This window comes from Sus scrofa, chromosome 18, assembly GCF_000003025.6.
Source record: "Sus scrofa isolate TJ Tabasco breed Duroc chromosome 18, Sscrofa11.1, whole genome shotgun sequence".
NCBI lineage: Eukaryota > Metazoa > Chordata > Mammalia > Artiodactyla > Suidae > Sus > Sus scrofa.
This window is the reverse complement of record NC_010460.4, coordinates 50,352,813-50,378,086: the sequence shown is the minus strand read 5'-3', so window position 1 is coordinate 50,378,086 and position 25,274 is coordinate 50,352,813. Positions and strand designations below refer to the sequence as shown.

The window sequence follows — 25,274 nt, the reverse complement described above, 5'->3', positions numbered from 1 at the left end:
CAGCTGATGACACGTTTATTGAGCAGCCTGCCACCACCCCACTTCCAACCACGGTCCTGCACTGAGATCTGTCCTCAAGTGTGCCACCCCCTTGCCGCCCAGACTCTGGGGCAGTCCGGCCCCCTGGGCACAAGGTCCTGGCTGTGAGACAGGTCACTTGGCCAGCTCCTCTGCCACTGCTTTGCGCATCTTGTCCTTGAGGTAGGCGCTCTTCTGCCACTCAGACTTGAGTTCCAGCCACTCGTAGTACGGGACCTGGGGGAGACAGTGGAGACGAGTCAGGGTGGGCGGGGACTCGTGCTGGCCCCACTGCACTGCACCCCACACTCCTGGCCGGCTCAGAGCTGCAGGGGCCCACAACTACTCGAGACCAAGGGTGACTTCTGAAATTTTCAAGGCAAAACAAAAAGGAGTTTCTGTGTGGCCCAGGGGGTGGAGGTTTCTGCGGCACAGGTTCGATCTCCCTGTGATCTGCATGCTGACGGCACAGCCCACACAACCCACACAACCCCCAAAACGACCACAAAACACAAACACCCAGGACAGCCACTCCTATTTTCTGGCCCCTACGGGACAAACTGCTTCCTGGGGCAGAGGTCTCTGAGGTAAAAAGCTAGAGCCAGGCCCCAGGGCTGGCACACAGCACAGAGGTGTGCCAGACACACACGGACACCTCGACCCAGGCACCTGGCTGTGGAGAGGCATCACTGATAACTTAAAAGTTGTGTGACGTTGGGAAAAAATACAAGAGCTTCCAAGCTTGCCTGTCCTCACCCGTGGATGGGGAACCCCAGCAGGCCACCCTCGAGAGCTGGGACCTGTGTGAGCACCAGCTCCTCCATCACCCGAGCAGGAGCGGGGCCTTCTCCCTGTGCCCTTGCCGCCCGTCCAACAGACACTCACGTCGACCAGCAGGAAGCCAGCGGCCAGCAGGTGGCGCCGGGCCAGCACAAAGCGCCCCAGCAAGTCTTTGCTTCGGCTGTTGAAGTTGGGGAACTCCCAGCACAGGAAGGCCAGCCTGCAGGGGGACAGGGGACGCTGCGGGTGCCTTCAGCTCTCCCGGGCCCCGAGCAACAGGCCGGCCAGGGCCCTGGGAGCGAAGAGGGCTATCAGAGGAGGGTCCAGTCTGTCGGGCCTGGGGGTTGTGTGGCTCCTACCTCTTGGCCCCAGCGGGCAGCGGCTGGCTCCCAGAGGGCTGGGCGAGATGAGGAGCCACAAAGTCCCTCAGGGGCAGGAGCTGGCTGTCGGCGTCCAGCAGGACCTCAGCATCTGGGGAGAGCACGGAACGAAAATGTGCTCGGGACTGTGCCTGGGAGACCAACTGGGCTGAGAGGCCCCCGCCCAGCTCCGTGGATGGACAGAGACCCTGGAGAGCAGAGGAGGCAGGTTTAATTTCGTCCCCGACAGGACTGCCGGGAGGGGGAGGGGAGGGCCCTCACCCAGAATCCAGCCATATCGTGTGGCCACCAAGAAGCTGCCCTTGTTGGCGCTCCCCAGCAGTCCCTTCAGTGTCTCCTGCAGCTCCTTCTGCAAGGGGGTCACCTTCTTGTCAAGGGCGGAGGGCCTGGGGACCAAGGCTGAGGATGGCAAGTGGGGGCCTGTGTACTCGGGGTGCTCCAGCTGGGCAGTGGCGTTGATATGGAGCAGCTTCTGGAAGGTGCTTTGATCCTTTGGGGACTTGTCACCTAAGGGGAGAGGATGGAGTCAGAAGGGAGGGCAGGAGCACTGGGATGGAGGGACACAGAGGCCAGGAGGGGGCGCCAGAGGCACCCCCGTACCCAAGTCTCACCAGGGACTCTGGGTTGGGAGCAGCAGAAAGAGGGTCTGCTGGTCACTCACGAGGAGTGGCCAGAGCAGGAGTGAGTGCAGGGTGAGCCCCGGCCTGCCCGTCTCCCTCCTGCTCAGGCAGCCTCTCCGCTTCGGCAGTTGTGGGTTCAGGCGGGAGAGGGCACCACGGGCTTGCCCTCACTCAGGAGAGGCTCACCTAGAAACTGGCCGTGAAGTTCAGGGCGGAGCACAGCCTGCAGCTCGGCCTCCCTGGCCTGCTGCAGCACACACAGGGACCACACCACGTCCACCTGCAGGGCTGGCTCCAGGCCTGCCAGCTGCGACCCCAGCTTCTCATGCACCTGGGCAAGGACCGGGCGGGGTGGAGAGAGCGGGCTCTGCTCAGGGGCCAGACCTCCCTGGCCAGGCCCAAAGGGGCGATGGGGAGCAACCCTTGGTCAGGCTTGGGGCACCCCTGGTGGAAGGTACCAGACACCCTCTTCCTCTCCCAGGCCCGATGTGGACAGCAGCTGGGCTACCCCTGCCCCTCCCACTGGCAGGGACCCACGGCACAAAACCACGTCGCCAGGAGGAGCTGGGGGTTGTAAAAGGGGAAGCAGCCGGCTGGCTGCGGTGGGGTCCTCTGGGGGGCGCTTCGGGTCATGGCCGTCCACACCTAGGACGCTCTGACCACTCCAAGTGGACTGAGATCTCTGGGCCTCAGCAGGGCATTAAGGGAGCACTAGGAGGTGAGCACAGGGGTTCCAGGCCTGACGGCACTGTGAGCCACCAGGTATGCTCCCACCCGGGCCGCCACGCTGGATTTTGCGTGATTGGCCCCCGGACATGCCCTGGGGCACCTATCTGACTCTAGCCAGCTCCCTCCATGCCAGGCCTTCTTCCTTACTACCTCTGCGCCCAGGGCTCCTTGGCAGAAGTCCACCCCCTCACCCCCGCAAGTCCCGAGCTGCTTCTTCGTGGAGGGTTGAGCATCAGTGGGAGGGAGGGGGATGGGGCAGGGGGAGCAGAAGACTGTACCAGGCTGAAGAACTGGTCCTCCCGTTCTGGCCGGAAGTTCACACGGGCGAAAGCCAGGAGCATGTTGCACAGGTGTGGCAGAGCGATGCTCTGGGCTCTGTCCAGGACGTGCTGGGCCGGTCACAGAGGGCAGAAGGGCGGGATGAGAGGGGCCTGGTGGTCAGTCCCCGGTGCCCACAAGCCCCCCACCATAAGGGCTAATTTACACATGGCAGCGGGTGGAGGGCCAGACCCTAGCCTCTCAGAGATAATCACACACGCAAAGGCCCCTGACGACAGCTTTACAAATACCCTTCAGCCCATAAACGCAGTTCTGACCTGTGGCACATAAACCTAAGAGCCAGCACCCTCTTTCTTCTCAACGCCACCTGGGGCGGCTGGAAATTTGGGGAGAGCACTGAGTGGGTTCCCGGCCTTGCTGTCTGCACCGCTCCCCGCACAGCCACTCAATGACAGACAAAAACGCCAACGTGTGGCGAAAGACTGGAGATAATCATTCTCAACTACTCTTTCTCTCGCTACTGAGTCACACAGGGTCTCTCCAAATAAGCCAGAGTAAGGTGCCACATGTGCCACCAGGAAGCGGCTCCAGGCTGCTGGGCCCCTGATGAGGCAACCAGGGAGCTGGCTCAAGCAGGCGGTCAGGCAGAGGACTCTCGGGTCTGCACCCCAGCTCACCTGGGCAAAGGCCTCAAACAGGGGCAGGCTGAGCCACTTAAGGAAGGCAAAGGACTTGGTGCAGCGGGCCACCTCGCTGGAAGTCAGGCTAGGCGTGTGGGGCAGCAGGTCAGCAGCCAGGCGCTGGAACACCTGGGTCTGGTGGAAGCCGAGTTTGCCTTGGGGACAGAGCCTGGGATTTAACCGGTGAGCATCCGCAGGCTCTCCTTGGGCCCACACCCCAGCCCGCCCTGGTCTCAAGGAGTAAGAGCTTCGTGTCTGTAACCAAATTTATCCCTGAGGCCCAACAGAGAGGATCAGGGCCCATGAGTCACAGTGTTTCTGTGGCAGCCTCTTGGGCCAGTGTCTGCCATGGGCGGGCAGGCACTGAATTTGACACAGCTGCGGCCACAGCTCGCCCCCTCCCTCTGCTGCCCGCACCCGGGCTCACCATAGGCATAGGCCAGGTCCAGGAGGATGCTTTTCGTCAGGGTGAAGGGCTTCTGGACCAGGTGGTAAGAGACAGCCCGCAGCAAGGGCACCGAGCGCCGGTTCTGAGCTGCCAACATCACCAGTACCTTCCGCAGCTCCTCAGGGCCAAACTGCTCCACCAGCTCCAGGCACTGTCAACCACAGCCGGCAGGGGTCAGCTCGGTGGCCCGAGGGCCAGGGGTCCCATGCAGTGAGGCCCTGCGAGACAGCAACTGGGCCTGAGCTTACTAAACACAGGCCCCGTCTGTGCAGGGCCTGCCTCAGCTCCCAGCCCAGGGGCACCATGTTCGCAGCCAAACTTATCCCCAGGTCCCAGAGCAGGAGACCCAGGGCCCATGAGCTGCAAGCTTGCTGTGGCAGTCGTTTGGGCCAGTCCCCGCCACGACAGAGCAGGGACTGAATTTGACTTGACTGCAGGGCCAAGGGGGGGTGGCCGACATGGTCTCTAGGAAGCACCCACCAGAAGGGGAGCCACTGGGCTTGCCTGACCCTGCCTTCTCTGCGTTACGCCTAAGACAAAGGAGAGCACCTTTCCCGCCACTGCCAGGATGCTTGGAGGAGCCAGTGGGCACGGAGTGCCGCCTGCAGCCGCCTGAAGCGCAAGTCCCTCTAGCGCCACGCCCCAGACTCCATGGACGGAAGCTGCCAGGGCTCCTGCCCCTGTACCTTGTCCTCCAGGCGGTTCATCAGCGACTGGGAGAGGTGTCCTATCTTCACCATCATGGCCACCACTGTGCGCCCGTCATCGATTTCCGTCCAGCGCCGCTCCAGGTGCACAAGCAGCTCAGCCAGCAGCTCCTGGGAGCCCTGCTCCTGCATGTAGGTGGCGCTGGACTCGGCCAGGAAGGCCAGGTGCTTGTACCTGAGCCTGCGCATGCGCCAGCGGACCTCCTGCTCCACCGACTGCAGCTCCTTGGAGGTCGCCGGGAGCCCCAGCGCGTAGAGACTCCGGAGCAGCTTCACGAGGGTCCCGTGCCAGACTGCATTTATCTGGGTGGGGGACACAGGTAAAGTCACACCCGAGTCCCTGATGATCCAAGGGTCTGAGCTGGGGCTACCTCCCCAGAACCAGTTCCTGACCCATCATTTTAAGGCAGGCACTTCTTGCAGGGGCACCAGGCTGCTCCTCATGGCCTGTCTTCGGACCCTGGTTCTCCAGCCTCCAATAAACTCTACTTCTGTGCCAGCCAGCCAGCCGTTTGCTATCACGGCAAGAACTCAGAGGGATAAGGCAACTCCGCCAAGAGCTTCCCTAGCACAAATTCCACTGGTGCGGCTGATTCAATGGAGACCTGGCTATAGCTCTGCATGGGGGGCACCCCTGACCATGCTTGTCTCTCATGCACGGACCTGAGCTGCATGCCAACTGCCAAGTCCAGGGGCCAGAAAGAAGCCCGTAGGAGTGGGTCAAGAAGGGACCATTAGGTCAGTTTTGTCAACCAGCTCATTTTTTTTTTGGTTTGTTTTTGGCTTTTTACAGCTGCACCCACAGAAGTCCCCAGGCTAGGGGTTGAATCAGAGGTACGGCTGCCGGCGTACACCACAGCAACGCTGGATCCTTAACCCAATGAGTGAGGCCAGGGACTGAACCTGCATCCTCATGGGTAGTTGGATTCGCTTCCTCTGAGCCACAACCAGAACTCCAACCCATCTTTTGCTTGCAGTGACAATTAGAGTTTTTAGCTATCAAAAACAATGACAGTAGTTCTCTAGGGGATCCAGTGTTGCTCTTGCTGTGGCGAGAGTTCGATCCCTGGACCGGGAACTTCTGCATACCATAGGTGGGGCCAGGATAAAACAAACAGAAACAACACTGACTTTTCTTCAGGAAGATAACTGTCGGGTCTGAGATGCTCCAGAACCTATACCCCTTTTCTCTAAGAGTTTCTATCAACAAGGAGCTTCTTGTGAATGCAACTGCTGCTTTAGAGCAGAGATGGCCTTGCCCTCCCTCCAGTGGTGTGACTGAAGCCAGCCAGGTGTCCATGGGGCCCAATGCTGTGCAGGAAAGTTCTTTGTGGGTAAAAGATTCCTGTTGTCACAGAGTCCGGCCCACTCTGAAACTCCGGGCGCTGGGGGACGAGCAGCCGGCTGGCCACTTGTTCAGACTCCCCTACCAGTTCTCATCAAACCAAGCATCCTGTGAGGCCTCCTCACCCCACGCTCCCCATTTCCCCCAAATCTTGGTGTGAACAGCACAACCTGAATCTGCACCCAGCAATGGGACCGGCTCTGCCAGCTCCACTCCTGCACCTTGGTGACCCAGTTGTTCCCAGGCCTCAGAGAAATATGGGGGCCACCTGAGGAGCCCAGACCTCCCCTCGCGGAAGGCAGCCTGTGGTACACGAGTCTGGCTCTGTCCTTTGCTGTGCTAAGGCTCTTAATGCTGCCACGCTGCACGCCTCCTGACCCCCGGTCTGTGAAATGAGGCTGCAGCTGAGAGTAGGAACTGAAATCACACACACGAGAGGAGGGGCAAGAGAAGGGCTGCTATGGGAAGGGCTGGGCAGGAGAATGGCCCAGACAGCAGGCGGGACCTTTAAAAGAAAGCTTTGTCACTGGTTATATTTATTTCTAAACACTTTGTTGCCAGTTTGTTACTGGCTTATAATTTTGTTATAGTGTTCAGTCCTTTTTTTTTTTTTTTTAGGGCCACACCCACGGCATATGGAGGTTCCCAGGCTAGGGGTCGAATTGGAGCTGTAGCCACCGGCCTACGCCAGAGCCACAGCAACGTGGGATCCAAGCCGTGTCTGCAACCTACACCACAGCTCACAGCAACGCTGGATCCTTAACCCACTGAGCAAGGGCAGGGATCAAACCCGCAACCTCATGGTTCCCAGTTGCATTCATTATCCACTGTGCCATGACGGGAACTCCCTCAGTCTTTTTTTTAAATGGCTGCCCCCAACCCTGCATATGGAGTTTCCGGGCCAGGGATTGAATCTGAGTTGCAGCTGCAACCTAAGCTGCACTGCGGGATCCTTAACCCACTGGGCTGGGGGTTGAACCTGTACCTCCAGTGATCCGGGCACCTGCAGTCGGATTCTTCTTTTTTTCCCCCACCTTATCACACCACCGATTGAAGCAAAACAACACGACACGCTGCTGCTTCACCCAAAAGTGGTGTTTTCACTCTGCCCTTTCTTGACGGCTCAGTGGGTCATATTCAAAAGGCCCCCTGAGTGCTTTTAGAAAGGGGATGCAGTAGGATTCTAAACCCACTGTGCCACAGCGGGAACGCCACAAGGTTCAGTCTTGTCTCTAAAGCTTCGCTTCCACTAAGTGTGTTTAAAATGTTCGATAAATAACAACTAGAATTATAGCCTTAGAACAAGAGATCTAATTAGGATAAAATTTATTTTACGGGTCTTTTTGTCTTTTAGGGCTGCACCCATGGTGTATGGAGGTTCCCAGCTAGGGGGTCCAATCAGAACTGTAGCCACTGGCCTACACCAGAGCCACAGCAAGATGGGATTCAAGCTGCGTCTGTGACCTACACCACAGCTCAGGGCAATGCTGGATCCTTAACCCACTGAGCAAGGCCAGGGACTGAACCTGCCTCCTCATGGATGTCAGTCCGGTTCGCTAACTGCTGAGCCACGACAGGAACTCCCTGATTAAGATAATTTTTATGAGCTACATTCTCAGCAAGAAATACAACTTGTACTGCAACCCCAACACCTCCTCACTTCACTAAAAGAGACTTCCAGGAAAAGCTTCCCTCGCTGCAAGGGGAATGGTTTCCACAGTATTCTCCACGACACTGAAAACAGTTGGTCACACCTCCCACGCTTTCAGGACCCGCAGTTTAGTGCAGTCCTCCTGAGCTGTGAATGTCCTCATTATCCCAGACAAGCAGGCACAGGACCGCGCCCCCGGTCCTCGCCAAGACCAGGGGAGCGAGGGCCAGCAGAGCCAGGGTGAGGGCTCTACCTCCCTTCTGCGCCGCCACGGGCCCTCTGCCTGCAGCCAACGCTGCGACGCCTGGGGAAGAGCCTGCATGACAGGAGTCCTGAGTGCTTTTCAGTCTCCTCACGCTGAACAGAGACTGGGGTGAGGTCGACCCTTCAACTCCTGCCACACATAGGTAGGTCCCTTCTCTCCACGCTCCTCCTTTAAGGATCTGACCGGCTGGATGACATCTACGCCCTTCCCCTGTCACTCCTCCTCTTCTCCAGCTTCCACTACGTCTGAGGGCAGCCAGACGCGGCGGGTGGCGGCAGGACTGCATGGCGAAGCACCCGACGCACTGAGAGGAAGCAGGCCCGAGCCCCGCGCTGCTGTTTACTGTGTCCTGGCTGCCTGCCCAAAAGATGAGGACAGCAGTGTTCAGCTCACGGGGCTGCTGTGAGAATTAACAGGATAAAGTACTTTGGAATCTCCGAAACGAGAAACACAAACAGACTACAGGATGTTGGGGAACTAAGCACTCAGCAGAGCTCCCGTCTATACCTACGAAGCAACCGGAGGCTTTGGGCTCCAGAACCCACCTGGCTGTTAACAAGACGGAGAAGGTGCTGAAAGCGGGCATCCTTGATGAGCAAGGCTTTGTCTTTCGGCTTCTCAGACAGCAGGCGGGAGAGCTGGATGACCATGAGGGCCGCGCGGTTCTGGTGCAGACAGTGGCCGCCACCAAGCAGCGCCAGGATCTCCTCTGGCTGGGTGGCCCTCTCGATGAGATGGTCTACCTCCTGGCGCTCCGGGTAGGGAGTAAACACTTGTCCCCTCTCCACAAGCTCTGACAAGGAACCAGGGAGGTGGGAGCTGGGCGAGGTAGCCGAGGAGGTCAGAGTCCTGGGGGCTCCCCGGGTGAGTCTCGGCTGGCCAACCGGAGACATGGCAGGGGCCAGACGGGCGGCCTCTCTCAGGAGGCACGTGCATCGCCTCACCAGGCGAGATGCCATGACTGGTAGCCCGGTGGTGGGGAGGGAAGACTGCTAGCAAGGGAGTCCAAAGCCCTGCAGAGCAAAAGGAGAGAGAAGGGGGTGGTGTGGGGGGCGGCTCCTGACTCACAAACACAACAGAAGAACATGCTGAATGGAGTCACTGCCACACTTCCCACAAAGCAGCCTGAGCCCCTCCTGACTGTCCACACGCAACAGTGTTTTCTGAAGCAAAAATCTGAAGGCTCCCACCCCCCACCCCTAGATTAGAATACAACCAAATATCCAAAATCAGAGCATCACAGCTTGGGCTGGAGGATTTTAGTCTTGGTTGTGTAGTCACCTCGGGAATGGTGAACCACTGCAGAATCCCAGGCCCGTCCAAGACTTCCAGAGTGGGTTTCTCTGCAAACAGCATTCCTTTTTTGGGGGGGTAGAGGTTGCTATACCCACAGCAGGTGGAAATTCCTGGGCCAGGGATTGAACCCGTGCCACAGCTGTGACCAGAGCCACGGCAGTGATACCAGAGCCTAACCCATTGAGCCACGAGGGAACTCCTTTTTGTTGGAGGTCCCATTGTGACTCATTGGGTTAAGAACTGGACATAGTCTCAGTGAAGATGCAGGTTCAAGCCCTGGCCTCGCTCAGTGGGTTAAGGATCTGGCGTTGCCACAAGTTGCAGTGAGGGTTGCAGATGTGGCTTGGATCTGGTGTTGCTGGGGCTGTGACACAGGCAGGCAGCTGTACCTCTGATTTGACCCCTAGCCTAGGAACTTCCACATGCTGCAAGTGTGGCCCTAAAAAGCAAAAAAATGAAAAAAAAAATTTTTTTTAAAGTACCCAGGATTAAAAATTATTACCTTACAGTAGAGACGATGAGACAGAATTTTTTTTTTTTTTTTTTTTGGTCTTTTTCATCTCTTCAGGGCTGCGCCTGTGGCATATGGAATTTCCCAGGCTGGGGGGTTGAATCAGAGCTCTAACTGCCGGCCTGTATCACAGCCACAGCAATGCTGGATCCGAGCTGTGTCTGCGACCTACACCAGAACTCATGGCAATGCTGGATCCTTAATCCACGGAGAGAGGCCAGGGATTGAACCTGCAACCTCATGGCTCCTAGTCTGATTCATTTCCCCTGTGCCACGACGGGAACTACTTTTTTTTTTTCTTTTGGAGACAGAATATTTTAAATTAGACTACTCCTGGAAAACCCTGGACATATAATCCATACATATCCCAGAACTCCTGAGGTGTAGAAATATTTTAATACTTACAGACATGTGAGTGAACCTCCCCAAACCAACTTACGGTATTACACCACTGACATACTAAACACACATACATCCCTTCTAAGAGCCAAATTCCCTAACCAACTATAAAAAGCACTTCTTAATATGGCCCAGAATTATATTCCCAGTTTTACCTCTTCTTCCTCCCTGGAACACACGCCCTCAGTCTAAACAGGCCTTGCACTTTCATTACACCTTGGTAGGGCAAGGCAGGGCAGGGCAGGGTAAGGCCTGTTGCCTCTCTCTTTTTTTTTAACCCCAACACAGGGCACAGGAAATCACTCTCCACCTTTCCACACCCAGACAAAACCTTACCTACCCCATGAATTTGTTACATATCCCGATGCCGCTGCTTTCAACAATTCTGTCCTGCTCACCAGTGTGATTAACTGACCTCGTAAGGCACCGCCCGGGAACGACAAAAGGTTAACCTGGGCCTCTCCGGTGCCAAAGCAGAGAGCGTGTGGGATCTTCGACCCAGTTCTGAGACATTTTATTTTTATAAGAGCTGATCATGGCAGCTGTAAAATGCTTTAACAAAGAGGCTCAGCGAGAAGGAACACTGGCCCAAGGGCAATATGCACCTCCCACGGAGCCCCAGCAGCGGGGAAGGACCGGAAGCGTTCCCTACTGAAGGCAGCCCAACGAGCTGGGTAAGTAACAAGTTGAGAAGCCCAACTGGATTTACGGAAACACCAACCCGGAACCTCGGCCCTCGGGCTTAGAACGACCCGCACGAAGGCCAGCGGGGTAGACGCCGAGGGCCAAAGCGTGGCTCGCAGGTGGGTACGCCGCACCTCGGGAGAGGGAGCGTGCGCACGAGCGCGCGCGGCTCAGAACAGGGCCCAGCCCCTGCCCCGCACCCCTAACCCCTCCATCCCAGCGCGCCCTCCCGGTCTCCTCTCCTGGCCACGCCCCCCTTGCCTTCAGGACCCCCTCCCCCCGGGCCCCGAGACCTACGGCGCCACCGCCGCCGCCGTCACGAGCGCCGCCGCTGACCTCCATGCGCCCGAGCACGGCCCTCGTTCCACACGGCGCGGCGCGCTCGCTTTCGTCACTCGGAGCGCCGCCGGAAGCGAGGCTCGCCGCCCGCCTCCGGGCCAGAAGTCGCTCCCGCTTCCGTTTCCCTGCCGCTGACTTCCGGTCGGGTGCCATCTTTGCTGAGGGCGCAAACTGGCTAATGGGAAGGGAAGTGACGGACCGTCGTGGAACGGTGTCGGGAGAATGGGCGGGGAAAGAGTAAAAGGCTCGGAAATAAAGGCTAGGAGGCTGGGGCGCCCGCCAGTCAGTCCCCAGCCCCCATTCGGAGTGCAGGAGGCGACCCTCAGTCGTCGGTTGTCCTCACCCCGCCTCCCCCGCCTCTCCTGCCTGCCCCGCGCGCCTCTCCCAGTTGATTGAGAAGCGCCGTCTGCAAACTGCCCAGGGGTGGGCTGGGCTCTGACCCGGTGGGCGGCCGCTCGGTATAGGTGTGCCGAAAGGTAGGCACGATTTGCTTAGATCTTGCAGTTTTTCCAGAAAAGAACCTAGGACTCTGGAATTTTAAGTGCAATGTACTGATTTTTGAGTATTGACTTTTAATTTTATAAAAGAATGAAAGTGCGGGGAAAGCCAAACAAGAGGTCTGTAAAGAGACTCAATTAATTTTTCTTCCTGCAGAAGTTTTTATTTCCTTGATATAAAGAATTGTCTTGTTGCGGTTTAAGATTCCACGTATTTATTGCAAATTCTCCCCAAGATCCGTCTCCAGTTGTCTAAGTCTCTCGAGATGTTCCAACACTTCACATACGTCATACATTTAATCTTAACTGAGGAAGTTTCTTCCTGAGCCTTCTGACCTCCAGGGCGTATTATCACCACTATGTTCTCAGGGCAGGTGTCATCCTGGGAGTCTCCCTTTACCACGTCCTAAGTGTTCCTTTTGCTTCTCTCTCATTTCCTAGGTCTTTTATCGTATTTCTTGGTTTATCCCCTTGTTTGGGTAGAGCACATTTTCCAGTACCTCTGTGAGAGAGGATGCCAAGGAGGTAAGTTTTAAAGGCCTTTTGCAGGTTTAGAATGTCTTTATTATATCCTCCTGCCTGATTGATAGTTTGCCTGCATATTTTATCACTTTTTTTTTAATTTTTATTTTTTGGCCTCTCTCACAGCATAGGAAAGTTCCTGGGCCAGGGATGGAACCTGAACCACAGTGGTGACCTGAGGCTCAGCAGGGACAATGCCGAGTCTTTAACTGCTAGGCCACAGGGACCCCCTGGCTGGGTATTTTAGAAGTCATTTCCTGATTTCGAAGGCTACTCTGTGAACCTCTAGCTCGTTAGTGTCTCACGTTTACGAGGCGTCCAGAAGTTGTATGTGAGGTGTTTGTTCCCCCTCCCTCCCTCCCTACATTTAGAACTGCCACAGTCATTGGATTTTTGCAAGGTAACCCTGCTCTTGCAGAGGGCTGAGGCAGTCCATTCCAGATGCCCTCTGTTATCTTCTTTGGAGAGAAGTTTCTGGCCTTTTTTGGGGAGGGGATAGAGAGAGGTAGTTATTCAGGTTGTGGATTGGGGGAGAGGATCTGACTTTTAAAGACATCTTCAAAATAAGTTCCTGTGCATTGAGGGTGGGACTGTGCTGCCATCAGAGGCGATGAAATGGAATTTAGTGTGGAGGAGGGCATGGAAGAAGCAGATATTTTGCTCATTCTTATTTCCTTCCTGATTCTAGCACTACCTCCTCCTCCCCTTAGGACTGGCTTCTTGGTGACTTTGAGGGATGGACTGGCCTGAGGTGGGGAATCTGAGCCAAATGCCTTCCTTAGACAGCAAGGTCCCTAATGAGGAACAAGCTGTGGCTCCACCTGGCAGGACATCGGGCTGCCCAGGGCTGCGGTCTCCCTCCCAGAGGGGTTGGAAAAGAGAGCTAGGATACCTCAGAAGCCTTCTCGTCCAACACGCTTGCTGACAGATGGGGAAACCGAGGCCCAGAGTGGTGCTGCGCCCCGGGACCTTCCTTACAGCCGCTCCTGGCTTCCACCTGCGCTCCTACTCTGAAGGCGGTTGGCACTGAGTACCTGTGCTGCAGGAAGGGCCCTTTCTGGGCATTGCAGGAGTGATGGAGCTGTGGTGAGGCCAAGGGGTCAGCCTCGTAGGGTGCTGAGAGCTCTGGGGTGGGCTGCTGGGAGCAAAAGCCTCAAGAGGTGGTGGAGTGGAGAGCGAATCCCCTCACAGCCCCTGGATCTCCCGCCCCTGAAAGTGACTGTTTTGAAAGAGTGTGTTAATGGAAACTCTAAGATGACTGCCAGTGAGGATGGTTTATTACTAACAGTTCCCACGAGAAAGAGGCACCTCCCTCATGAAGGGCCACCGGGGGAAGCACAGGGTCAGCCAGGAGGGGTGGGGTTGGCGGGCAGGAGCCTTTGCTGTGGTTTCCGTGGAAGGAGTGGGAGAGTCAGGATGAGCAGGCTTAGGACTGGCTAGTGTGAGTAATGGCAGAGGGCTCGGGGGGGTAGGGGCTGCCCCTAGTTGTCTGTCCCTGGCCCTGTGGTAGGACAGTGACCTGGAGTATAAGACCCCATAGAGGAGGTGGTGGGGGTGTGGTCTCTGGGTTGGTTGATTTGCACACCTGAGGCGGGAAGCCGAGCAGGGTGGGACGGGCGTGTCATTGAGGCGTCCAGGATATGCATGTAGGGTAGATGTTAAGAGCATCACAGTAGAGAAGCTGGCATGTGGTTGATGCCGGGATGGGTGTTCTCTGCAGGAGAAGAATCCCCAGCATGGGAGTGAGCAGGGCTGCTGCATCTTCCACACCATTCATTATGAGCTCAGGGCAGGGTGGGCTGGGTGGTTCCAGCTGCCCAGGCTGGGATTAGGGCCAGCCAGGGGTCTTTCCTGGGCCTGGGCCCCAGCATGAGTGACAGCCCCGTCCAGGGGTTCAGCTCCATCTCAGACTCACCTGTCTCCCCAGAAGCTCTACCGGCACCTGTCCAGCACAGGTGGGGGTGGGGGAAGGGGTGCCTTCTCTCTTCCAGCCTTGGGGCTTCCTGGAGGTGTGGTAGCTCTGTGTGTCCTTGACCAAAGTCCAGAGTCCCTTTGCGTGTTGGTTGGCTGGGGCTCCCTCCAGACCTGCAGACCCAACTTCCTCGCCCCCTGGAGTGCCCTTTTGCCTGCTGGGCATCCAGGCCTCCCTCCTGTGTGTCCTCGAGCAGCGCCTCCTCTCTGGTGCTGGGTTCCCAGCCACGCGTTACCCACTTCAGGACCTTCCAAACATGGCAGCCTGCACAGGCCTCCCATCGGGTGACCCAGCACTCTCTAGGCCTGGAAGGTCGGCTCATGGACATTGACCTTCTTTCCCTTTTTATTGTGAAAATCGGCCACCTTTCCGAAAAGCTCAGAGCACAGCACAGTGACCATCCTCTCCCCTTTACTTGGCTTCAGCCGGTAGCAGTTGCCCTCGTGCCTTTGTTTTCTCCCTCTCTCCTCCCCACGGCACACGTGTGTGTGTGTGTGTGTGTGTGTGTGTGTGTGTGTGTGTGCGCGCACGCGCACATGTCGGTAGGCATTCCATAGATAGATGTAAGCCTGTGTGTGTATTGGTTAGTGCGATATATCCTGTGAAAGTGAGTTGCAGACATCGTGAACTCTCAGTAATTCAGCAGTGTATGTTCACCACGTGACCACCACGTCGTTATTCCACCGAGAAGATTCACATCGATTCACTCAGGTCATCTAGTGTCTAGTCCACACTCGAATTTCTTCAGCTGTTCTCCCCCTAGTCTCTGTTTTCCTCCTCCTCCCTCTCCTCACTGCCTGTTGTGGAAGCAGCTTCCCCCTTTGTGAATCCTGGGCAATCTCTGCACCTGGGTTTTCGCCTTCTAATGATTCTTGCTCAGATTAACGATTATTTTGGGTGTTGCAAAATGGTGGCTTTTCTAACTCAGTCGTTCCTTCTCCATGTGTTAACTAGCATCTTCTGTGAAGAAGAGCTTTCCCTTTGCTCCAATGTCATGCTTTACCATGGATACCCTGGTGGTGCCAAGTTTGGCTGGTGGGGACTCAGGCTGGCTCCATGCTTTATGATGCAAGATGCCCACACTAGCTTGATAGTTCTTCAGCTTGGCTGTTTCTCCAAGGAATTCTGATTCCTTTAGTGGTTCAGAAACAGAATTCAGCCATTGGTTGAAGCCCTTTTCATTTGGGACAATTCATCCTGTCTCTCCAATTCCCGCTCATCAACTGGCACATGATAGAGACTGAAATGTGGCCAATTATCGAGTGAATCTGGACAGGAAGGTGGAGGAGACACAGAGGCCCAGGGTCTCAAGCAGTTGCCCACTCTCAGTGCCTGGTGCCTTCTGAGATGGCCCTGGGCCCCACCGCTCCCCTTCTCCAGCAGTTCTAGGGCCACTTTCATTTAGGAGGGCTCCTCTCTTCTCCTGCATATGGCAACACAGCAGGCTCTCTTTTGTGGGGGACCTTGTGTACGCCCAAAGCCAGTAGCCTGGGGAGGGCTGGTACACAGGGGCTAATAGGCAGTCGAGAATGCTTTTTTCCTCTTCACTGACTCCGTATAATGGGGGCCAGGCCTCGTGGGCACCAAAGCCAGGGAGGAGTGACCTCATGTGCCATGGGCCTGGGCTTCCCATGACTGGCCCTGTCACCCTACCTTCCAAGCTCTGGGAAGGGTCTTCTCCCCAGGGCAGGGATGGAGGGAGGTGAGACACGTCCCCATGTCCCACCTTCATCTCAGCCAGTGTGATGATGTGGGTGGCCCCCTTGACCTTAAGTGCTGGCTGATGGCCCAGACAGGACTGACCCCAGGTCAAGCCTGTGCCCACCTGGGGCCCATAGCTCCCCCAGACCCTGGGAGAGAAGAGGTGGTGGCCTTTCCTCTGGCTCACCCAGGACCCGTCCTGTCTACCTACATCCTGCCTGGTCTCACTACACCTCAGCTGGGACTGCCGGTTTCCAGGGGCTTCCAGGCTTGCTGGGGAGCTCTCAGAGGCAAGGCCTGTGTGTCTCGTGCCCTCTGGCAGGTTCCAGGGACAGACAGACAGAGGGCGGAGAGACATGAAGCCGAGTAGGTTTTTATTAGCAGCAGATAGGAGGCATCGTGTGGTCTCTGGATCCGAGAGAGAAGGTTCTTGCTGAGTGGACTCGGGCTGGTCACTCCTTGCAGCCGGGGGCTCCCAGGGATGTCCCTCACTGAAGAGGGGCCTCTGTAGGGGACACGGAGGCCTCAGAGGAGGTGGAGCCCAGCCATGTGGGGGCGGGGAGGGAGGGACTGTGTGGGCAAGCCAGCGAGCCGTCCACACCCATCCCTCCTGGGCCCTCATCATTGCCGTAGGTGGGCCGGCAAGGTCAAGGGTGGCAGGGACTGGTTATCCAGGAACCGCATCTCTGGGCTCCTAGCCCAGGTCTCCTCCCCAGATTGAGTGGCAAAGGCACAAGCGTGGCAGGCGGGCCTGGCTGGAAGTCCCACCCGGAAGTCAGGGCTCCTCTGAGCCCCCTCTGCTAGACGGAGACCCTCTGTATCCCAGTGACCACATCAGGGGCCTGCAGAAGTCTGTGGCTGGTGCAGCCTGGGTCACGCTGTCCCTTAAGCCCCCACCCTCTGTTGAATATCATGGCCTTTGGGGCCCTGTGGAGGCCACCAAGTTCAGGGGAGGCCAAGGGAGAAGCCAAGTCCACCATTCCCAGGGCGGTGGCCCAGAACGGTGTCCCAGGAGTGGGGTCTTGGGAACTTACCTGTGTCAGGGTCCAGACACCTCATGGCACACGAGCTGAAGCAGCACTTCTTGTTGCCCCTACACTGGTCGTCCCTGGAGCACTCATTTTTCTCCAAGCAGAGCTCAGGGGCCAGCGGGGCCGGCACCCAGGGGCAGCGGCCGGCCTTGGGGACAGGCACTGGGAGAGAGATGGGAGAGGCCTTCCTCACCTGCTGGCTTGCTGGGCCTGCCCTGCTGTGGGTCTTCCGTGGGCCCCCCACCCCCACCCCCTTAGTGGTTTGGGGCCTTCAGGGCCGGGAGGGAGACTGCAGCCTGCATGACATTGGAAGAAGTGGGGGAGCCTCGACTGGGTCCAGCCGTGGGCCCGTGTCAGGGCCAGGCCGAGTGCGTGGGGCTGCCGGGGGTTCTCTGAGAGAGGGGTGCGGAGTGCAGACTCTAGGCGGACACTTGGCAAAGCCCTCCCTCCAGCAGGGCTCTGCTGGGGCACAGGGATGGGTGGCATTACCCAGGAGGGGGACCGTGCAGGATCGGCTGCAGGGGCTCCTGGCGCAGCACTTGGTGCCTTGGGGACAGCTCTCATCGTTGACGCAGGAGATTACGCAGGGGTCCTCGGAGGAGGAGCTGAGCTCTGGGCACGTGGCCAGCCCTGCACACAGGGTGGGCAGGTGGGTGGGGGGCGGTGGGATGGGGCTCCTTAGGGAAGAGCAGGGTGGGGCAAGGACAAGAAGCGTGGGGAGCCTGCTCCTCGGCACCCCAACACCCTGCTTCCAGGAAGGAAAAATGCCAGAAATGTGACCGCTGACAGAAGTGTGAGTCAGCTGTGAGAATTCGGGAACAAGGCCACAGGCCCACTGCAGGAGGTGGAGTTAAGACCCTGAGGACAGGACAGGTGCCCCCCACATCCACTTCACTGTCTGGTCACTTCTTTTCCAGGGACAGTGGCCTCAGCCCTGTAGCTTTGTTCCCCAGCATGTGGGAGTCTCTGGGCAGCACCCCACTTTTTTTTCCCCCACCCCACACACGCTGCAAATGGAAGTCCTTAGGCCAGGGATGGAACCTGTGCTTCAGCAAGGACCCGAGCTGCTGCAGAGACAATGCCAGATCCTTAACTTGCTGTGCCACCATGGGAGCTCCCATCCCATGCTTAGGTTGTTACTGACCCTGGGGATGTGCCTTCCCGATTCTGCTCCTCTTGTCCTGGTCGCCAGACTGTGAGGTCTGGATAGTGTTTTGGGGCACACCTGGAGAGGGGGAAGGTCGGGACGACCCTCCTGGGCCTACCTGGCAGATTGAGGGCTGGGGCCAGTGCGAGGGCAGCCTCCAGGGCGATCAGGGCCAGGGCCAGACTGGTAAGAAAGCGCATGGTGGTGGCTGGCAGGCAGGTGGCAGATGGTGGCTGGTGGCCCTGGGGCATTTTTAAAGGAGGCAGCGGGTACAGGAACCTAGAGGGAGGGCGGGTGGCTGGCGCTGCCCCAGCAGGGCCTAGGGGCTTCCGGCTTGGATAGACCCCAGATGGGGTAGTTGCTGCCTTGGGCCACTTTTTTTTTTTTTTCCTGCTTTTTTAGGGCTGCATCTGCAGTTCTCAGGCTAGGGCTAGGGGTTGAATTGGAGCTAGAGCTGCTGGCCTGTGCCACAGCCACAGCCACAGCAACACAGGATCCGAGCTGCATCTGCCATCTACTCCTCAGCTCACAGCAATGCCAGATCCTTAACTCACTGAGCAGGGCCAGGGATTGAACCTGCATCCTCATGGATATTAGTTGGATTCATTTTCGCTGAGCCACAACAGGAGCACCCTGGGCCAGATTTTTAAAGGAAAAAATAAAAGAATTCCTATTAAGGTGGACTTTTTTCCCACAATAAGCATACATTTGAAAGTAATGTATGCTGATGATGAGAATTAAGAAAATTAGGGCAGACAAAGGAAGAAACAAGTTCCACGATAGCCAACCTTTTCTGTGGTCATGGAGGGCCCTTCAGGGACAGGGAGTGACATGTCCAGTTCAGAACATGGCCCACAGGTAGCAGAGGAGGTGGAGCAGGGGTTACTGTGGAGGGCATTTTATTTCTCCTGCAGTGGTTTTCTCCCCTCTGCCCCCCGCCCCGAACCTGCAGCAAGAATGGCCATCTTGAGTTTATGAGCTGTGTGCTCTGTGCAGAGAATGTCAGTTGTCTGAGAAGGGGAGGGGCAGGCAGGTTCAGTGTCGGGGCTGTTTCCGTGCAGTGTGGGCACTGGGAGGGCCTCTTCCCAGAAGGACCCCGCTTGTGCCCTGGGAGGCTGCAGGGGTGGGGGGCAGGATGAATGCTCAGACTCTGCCCCTTCTTCTCTGGGGAGACTTCCTTGATCCTTGTGCCCTGAGGGCATGGACAGGGAAGGTGGCCCCAGGGCGACCACATGTGCCGATAGTCAGTACCCCGCTCTGGTCCAGGCCGCACCCCTCTGCTGGGCCTGCGGCCTCGAGGCCTTGGACACAGAGCCCCTCACTTCTTCCCATCGGGCCCTCAGCTTGTGCTACAGACCTTTCCAGATGTTCTAGCCCAGAACACACTTGCATTCAGATAGGTGGCTCCAACGCCCCTGGCTCTCCCTGCCCTGGACCCCACGCAGCACCGTCTGGGCCCAGAAAACCCCTCAGCATCATTCTAGGGCCTCAGCCCAGACCCCTCCAGGGCTGGCCTTCGGGGATTGGGGTCTGGAGGTCCTGGCCAAGGGTGACTTGCTTTCTCTTGGTGCCTTTCCGTGCTGGTAGTTGGCACAATGCCACGCCTTTGGTTGTTTCCCGTCCTGCAGCCTGGAAAAGAGGCGGTACCTACGCCAGACACTGAGGGTGGAGAAGCGAGGGGCGGCCAGGCCATCATCACTCTCTGTCTGGCCCAGCTGGCCTTTCTCTCCCTATTCTCTGCGCTTCCCTTACACCATGGCCGGGAGGTCTCAGGGTCCCCCCTACTCAGATGCAAGGTCCAAGGCCTGGCTTGACCACACCAGGAACTCAGACCACTGGGCTGTGGCCTCATTCTGAGTCTCCAGTCTCTGGCTCCCACGGTCACAGCCCTTGGCCTCTGGGGCCTGCAGTCACAGGGTCACAGAGCCTGGTCCCTTCCTCGCTGACAGAGGGCTGGCGATGTACTTTGTGGGGTTCTTTGTTCAACAAGTGGGAAAAAAGTGGGCAAATAGACTAAATACAAAGGTTTTCCTCTTTTCCAGGTCTCTCTTTTGTTTTTAAAAACGGTGTTTAAAAAAAAAAATGTGTTAGAGTTACCCTTGTGGTGCAGTGGAAACGAATCCAACTAACTATAACCATGTGGATGCGGGTTCGATCCCTGGCCGCACTCAGTGGGTTAAGGATCCGGTATTGCCAAGCACTGTGGTGTAGGTCACAGACGCAGCTTGGATCTTGTGTTGCTCTGGTTGTGGTGTAGGCCGGCAGCTGCAGCTCTAACTAGACCCCTAGCCTGGGAACCTCCACATTGCTGCAGGGTGGCCAAAAATGAAAAAAAAAAAAAATTAAATGTTTCTATTATTACCGTTTGTCTTTATGTTGTGCAATGCCGCTTGAAATGCAAACTCAGGAGCATTTAACTCTTATGCAGAATCACCGAAATCACCCACTTCACATCCCTGGCTGGGACAGGCACGTGTATTTCATTCTGCACAAAACTCACCCAGCAGCTTTCTCTTCACCTCTTTTCCTTTTATTTTCAGACGCATTCTTGTTCTGAGGAGTCTGTGTCCTCGGAAGCACTTTTATTTTTCCTGATACAATGAACTGATTGACTTTTGTCAGACGGGCCTCTCCCGTCAACAAAACCCCTTTAACCCTCCATGGTCCTGCCTGTGCCCGAAGGGTGAGGCCAGACACTGCCTGAAGGTCTGGTTTTCATTCACGGCCGCACACTTCTAGGTGTGTTTCTATGTTGAAGAGGGTAAAATTTGCATTCTTGATTTTATCTTATTTTTCTTTTTTACTGAGATATGATTTCCATGTCATAAAGTTCACTGGTGTACAAGTCAGTGGTTTTTAGTTTGCAGAACTGTGCAACTAACTCTTTGTCTTTTTTTTTTTTTTTTTTTTGCTTTTTAGGGCTGTGCCCACGACATATAGACATTCCCAGACTAGAGGTTGATTCGGTGCTACAGCTGCCAGCCGACACCACAGCCCCAGCAATGCAGGATCCAAGCTGCGCCTGCAACCTACTCCATTGCTCACAACAACACTGGATCCTTAACCCACTGAGCGAGGCCAGGGATCGAACCCACAACCTCATGGTTCCTAGTCAGATTTGTTTCCACCACACCACAATGGGAACTCCTTATTTGTCTTTTCTCAGCATGTAGAGGTTCCCAGGCTAGGGGTCCAGTTGGAGCTGCATTTGCCGGCCTACACCACAGCTATAGCAATGTGGGATCTGAACCATGCCTGCGACCTACACCACGGCTCACGGCAATGCTGGATCCTTAACCCACTGAGGGAGGCCAGGGGTCGAATCCGCATCCCTGAGGATACTAGTCAGGTTCATTTCTGCTGAGCCATGACCGGAACTCCCTGCAACTAACTCTTTAATTTTAGAGCATTTCATTCCTCTCCCAGGAAGCCCTGTGTCTGTTAGCAGTGACTGCTCGCCGCCTCCCAGCGCCTGGCAACCTCCAGTCTGCTTCCTGTCTCTGTGGGTTTGCCCGTCTTGGACTTTGCATGTAGACGGAACCGTGGCCTGTGCGTCCTTTTGTGTCTGGCCCTCAGTGAGCATCGAGTCCTCAGGGGGCGTCCCAGGGGAGCGTGCTCAGCGCTTCCTTTCTGTTTATGGCCGGACACTGCTCGGCCGAGCGGCTGGACCACGTCTTGTTCGCCCTTCCTGTACCGACGGCTGCTCGGGCTGTTGCTGAGTAGTGCTGCTGAGGGTATTCCTGGTTTCGCTGCCTACCTGCACAGTCTGTCTGCACTCCACCCAGCCGGCCCGGAGTCTGCAAGGCTGAAAGAGAAGGAGCGGAGGGCTCTTTCTGTCTGTCCCTTTCTCTTTGTCCTCATTTTCTGTGTAACTGGCTGGTCCTACAGGAAGAAGCCTCATTGGAAGGGGGAGGGGCGTTCTGGGTCCCTTGGGGTTCTTAGACGCCCCTGCCTCCTCCCTGTGTCTGAAGTCTCCTAGGGACCCAGGATGTCCGTTCCTCTCCAGTTGGGGTCACATGGGACATCACGAATGCCGGGTGCACTTGGGGTGGCCAGGAAGGGTGGACACACATGTCACATGCCTTGCCCCGCCCTCGCAAGGCTCCACATCGTATCGAGTGTCCTGTCGAGGAGTTCCCATTGTGGCTCAGTGGGTTAAGAACCTGACTCATCTCCATGAGGATGTGGGTTTGACGCCTGGCCTTGCTCAGCGGGTTAAGGATCTGATGTTGCCGAGTGCTCTGGCGGAGGCGGCAGCTGCAGCTGCAGCTCCGATTTGACCCTTAGCACGGGGCCTTCCATGTGTGCAGGTATGGCTGTAAAAAGAGAAAAAAAATGTTCTGTTGAGTATGAAGTTAGAGAGCTTGGGGACACTTTCATACATATGGAATTCTAGGGGTTTGGGAGTCCGTTGCATCTTCTTTCTGGGCAAGACAAATGAACTTTGTGTGCTAGAAGGCCTCTTTCAGAGTTCGCATGGTGGCTCAGTGGAAATGAATCTGCCTAGCATCCATGAGGACACAGGTTTGATCCCTGGCCTCGCTCAGTGGGTTAAAGATCTGGCGTTGCCGTGAGCTGTTGCGTAGGTCCCAGTCATGGCTTGGATCTGGCGTGGCTGTGGCGTAGGCTAACGGCTGCAGCTCTGATTCGACGCCTGGCCTGGAGACGGGTGTGGCCCTAAAAAGACAACAACAACAAAAAATTAAAAGAGCGGGCCTCTTTCTGAGTCCTCTTCCCTCCGCTTTGGGCTGCCATGGTCTCCCCCTCTGCACAGTCTGGCCTCCATGGAAAGGTGCCCCTCAACCCGCCTCACCTCCTTTCCGTTCCCTCCTCGGTCCTGACTCCTCCCCTGGCCCTGCCCAGTGGTCCCTCCGCCGCCGCTGCTCCTCCTGCTCTGCCCATTTTGGGGTCACATCTACACTTGCCCCTCGGCCTCACTGCCCTGGTTTCTCCCCTCCCAAGAGTGACCGTCTTTTCCGGGATGGGCACAGCCTGGGCACTGGTTCCTGGGTGCCCAGAATCTCTTCTGTTGGGGAACAGCACCCCCACCCCTGCCCAGAGCAGGAAGCCTGGCACCTGCAAAGCCTCCCCCATTGGTCCTCTGGAAGCCCTCCCGCTCGCTGTCGCCTCTCTCCCCGGCTCTGCCCTGCCAAGGCTCTCTTGGTACCCGGGCCGCTGACGGCTGCCTTACCACACCTGTTTGACTCTGGAGGACCTTGATCATTCATTGATTTTCCTGTTTATTGTCTGTTTTTCCTGAGTGTAAGTCCCCTGCGGTCAGGGCTCCCTTCTGTCTCACTGATCAGGTGTCCCAGTGTCTGGGACAGCTCCCTTATTCTTCGGGAACTTTGTGGACAGGTGGGAGCAGGAGGGGGCTGCACCAGGGGCCCCTTTCTGGCCAGCTGAGCTTCCACCCACTGGCATGATCCTATCACTAGCCCCCTCCCCTAAAACTTCCCTCCTTTACCCAGGGAGGTGAAGTCCAATAAGCATGAGGCATGGTGTGAATGCCTTTTCTATGACGAGGCTCAGAGTCAGGTTCGAGTCCACGCCTGGGGTGTCCAGGCACTGCTAGCTCTGTGAGTGTCTGTTTACTGCTTCCTCATCGGTGCCAGAGGTGGTGATGATACCTCTGGGACCAGGTTGTTGTGAGGGTTCGGTGCCCGGTGCTCGGCACATTAGCAGAGATTCCTGTCCTTGGCGTTTTCTTATCCTCACGGTCACAGCTGGGACTCTCGGGGTGGTGTGGCCATGCCTGAACATGCAGAAATTCCTGGGTCAAGCATTGAACCTGGGCCACAGCAGTAACCAGAGCCACGGCAGTGACAATGCTGGATCCTTAACCCGCTGAGGGGACACCTCAGATTTGCTTTTTCTTTTTTGGCCGACCCTTGGCCTGTGGAGCTCCCAGGCCAGGGATCAGATCCACGTTGTAGTTGCAAGCTACGTGGCAGCTTTGGCAACACTGGATCCTTTAACCCACTGTACCAGGCCGGGTGGGGATCGAACCTGCCTCCCGATGCTGCAGATTTCACCTATCCCATTGTGCCATGGTGGGAACCCCCAGAATGTATTTTTTGATCAATACAAATGCATTGGCTAACATTGAAGTCTTGCCTAAGATTTGAAGTCTCAGGATTTAAGGCCCCTGGGTAAGCCCTTCATGGAAGAGGGCTGTTCCTGGGACTCAGGCCGTAGTCTTATTGCTGTGTGACCTCAGGTTGTTCCCTGGACACGTGCCCTCCTCAGTTTCCCGTTTATGAAGCGGAGGCAGCAGCAGCATCTCTCACGATCGGTAGGCATGTGGATTACATGAAGTGACACATGAATGAAAGCTCTCTACAGATTTCTTTCTTTTTTTTAAATACCAACAACCCAACTGTGTTCTGTTATTTATTTATTTAGGGCCGCACCCACGGCATATGGAGGTTCCCAGGCTAGGGGTCCAATCAGAGCTGCAGTTGCCTGCCTATGCCGCAGCCACAGCAACGTGGGATCGAACCGTGCCTGCAGCCTACACCACAGCTCATGGCGATGTTGGCTCCATAACCCACTGAGCAAGAACAGGGAGTGAATCCACATCCTCCTGGATCCTGTGTTGGGTTCATAACCTGCTGAGCCACAGTGGGAACTCCTCAAAATTTTTACATTACAAAACCCACAAGTACATCTTGTGGAAAACTTGAACAATTCAGAAAAGCTCAAAGAAGAAAACAAATCACACATGACTGGGGGCTTCTTTGGGCACGTCTTGGTTCAGCTTCACCTGGTTTTTCCTCTGCAGGCACCTCTGTATATACCACATCCTTCTGTAGATATATTGACTGTCCCCAACGCCCCTACACAATCTTGTGTCACTGGGGCTGTGCTGCAGGTGTGGTGCAGTCACAGAGACTCCGAGTTCTCTCATGCCCGCAAGACTTCTGGAAAGCATGTCATCAGTGGTGGGGAACCAGGTCACTTACCTGGCAGGCCACCACCGTTAACCCGTTTCCTCAGCTTCCAAGGGAACCCTTCATGCAGCAGCCATGGGACTGCGCTTCTCACCTGGAGGGGGCTGGGGGCCCGCCCCAACTGCCTGGGGCCCGAAGGCCTGGCCAGGAGGGGGTGCAGGTCTGGCGGGGCTGGGCAGGGAGAGGTGTTGGTGGGCCAGGCCTTGGGGCAGGTGCTCGGCCCCGAGGGCTAGAAATTTCCAGGAATGATGTTCCTTGAGCTCACCAGCCCTGGAGCAGGGACGCAGTGTTCTTGGGCCCTGGGGGTGTTTACTGGCCCC

General features: G+C 56.6%; 3 protein-coding genes across 6 annotated transcripts in view; 1 reads left to right on the top strand and 2 right to left on the bottom strand.

Annotated features, from left to right (window-relative positions):
* On the bottom strand, window positions 1-11,191 carry TBRG4 (transforming growth factor beta regulator 4). 3 transcript variants are annotated; one of them, NM_001123101.2, is made up of 11 exons: window positions 11,090-11,189; window positions 8,448-8,915; window positions 4,621-4,944; window positions 3,914-4,085; window positions 3,484-3,641; window positions 2,806-2,916; window positions 1,985-2,129; window positions 1,440-1,685; window positions 1,158-1,269; window positions 904-1,018; window positions 1-255 (listed from the first exon to the last, which is right to left on the bottom strand). In NM_001123101.2, exons 2-11 carry the CDS (start codon window positions 8,859-8,861, stop codon window positions 154-156), a joined length of 1,899 nt encoding a protein of 632 aa, NP_001116573.2. In that variant the 5' UTR covers window positions 8,862-8,915; window positions 11,090-11,189; the 3' UTR covers window positions 1-153. The 3 variants fall into 3 exon arrangements, with proteins under 3 accessions (NP_001116573.2, XP_005673389.1, XP_005673390.1); XM_005673332.2 differs by having other exon boundaries at window positions 2-255; window positions 11,129-11,191; XM_005673333.3 differs by lacking the exon at window positions 11,090-11,189 and adding an exon at window positions 10,449-10,904 and having other exon boundaries at window positions 2-255.
* The window catches only part of RAMP3 (receptor activity modifying protein 3), a 46,963-nt gene continuing 33,018 nt past the window's right edge, over window positions 11,330-25,274 (top strand). Inside the window, exons 1-2 of the mRNA XM_021078511.1 lie at window positions 11,330-11,607; window positions 12,070-12,153. The gene's annotated coding sequence lies outside the window, so the exon portion shown is untranslated. The remainder of the gene's footprint in view (window positions 11,608-12,069; window positions 12,154-25,274) is intronic.
* On the bottom strand, window positions 16,181-18,488 carry WAP (whey acidic protein). Of its 2 annotated transcripts, NM_213841.2 has the most exons (4): window positions 18,120-18,201; window positions 17,344-17,484; window positions 16,858-17,016; window positions 16,312-16,328 (listed from the first exon to the last, which is right to left on the bottom strand). In NM_213841.2, exons 1-4 carry the CDS (start codon window positions 18,199-18,201, stop codon window positions 16,312-16,314), a joined length of 399 nt encoding a protein of 132 aa, NP_999006.1. The 2 variants fall into 2 exon arrangements, with proteins under 2 accessions (XP_013841252.1, NP_999006.1); XM_013985798.2 differs by having other exon boundaries at window positions 16,181-17,016; window positions 18,120-18,488.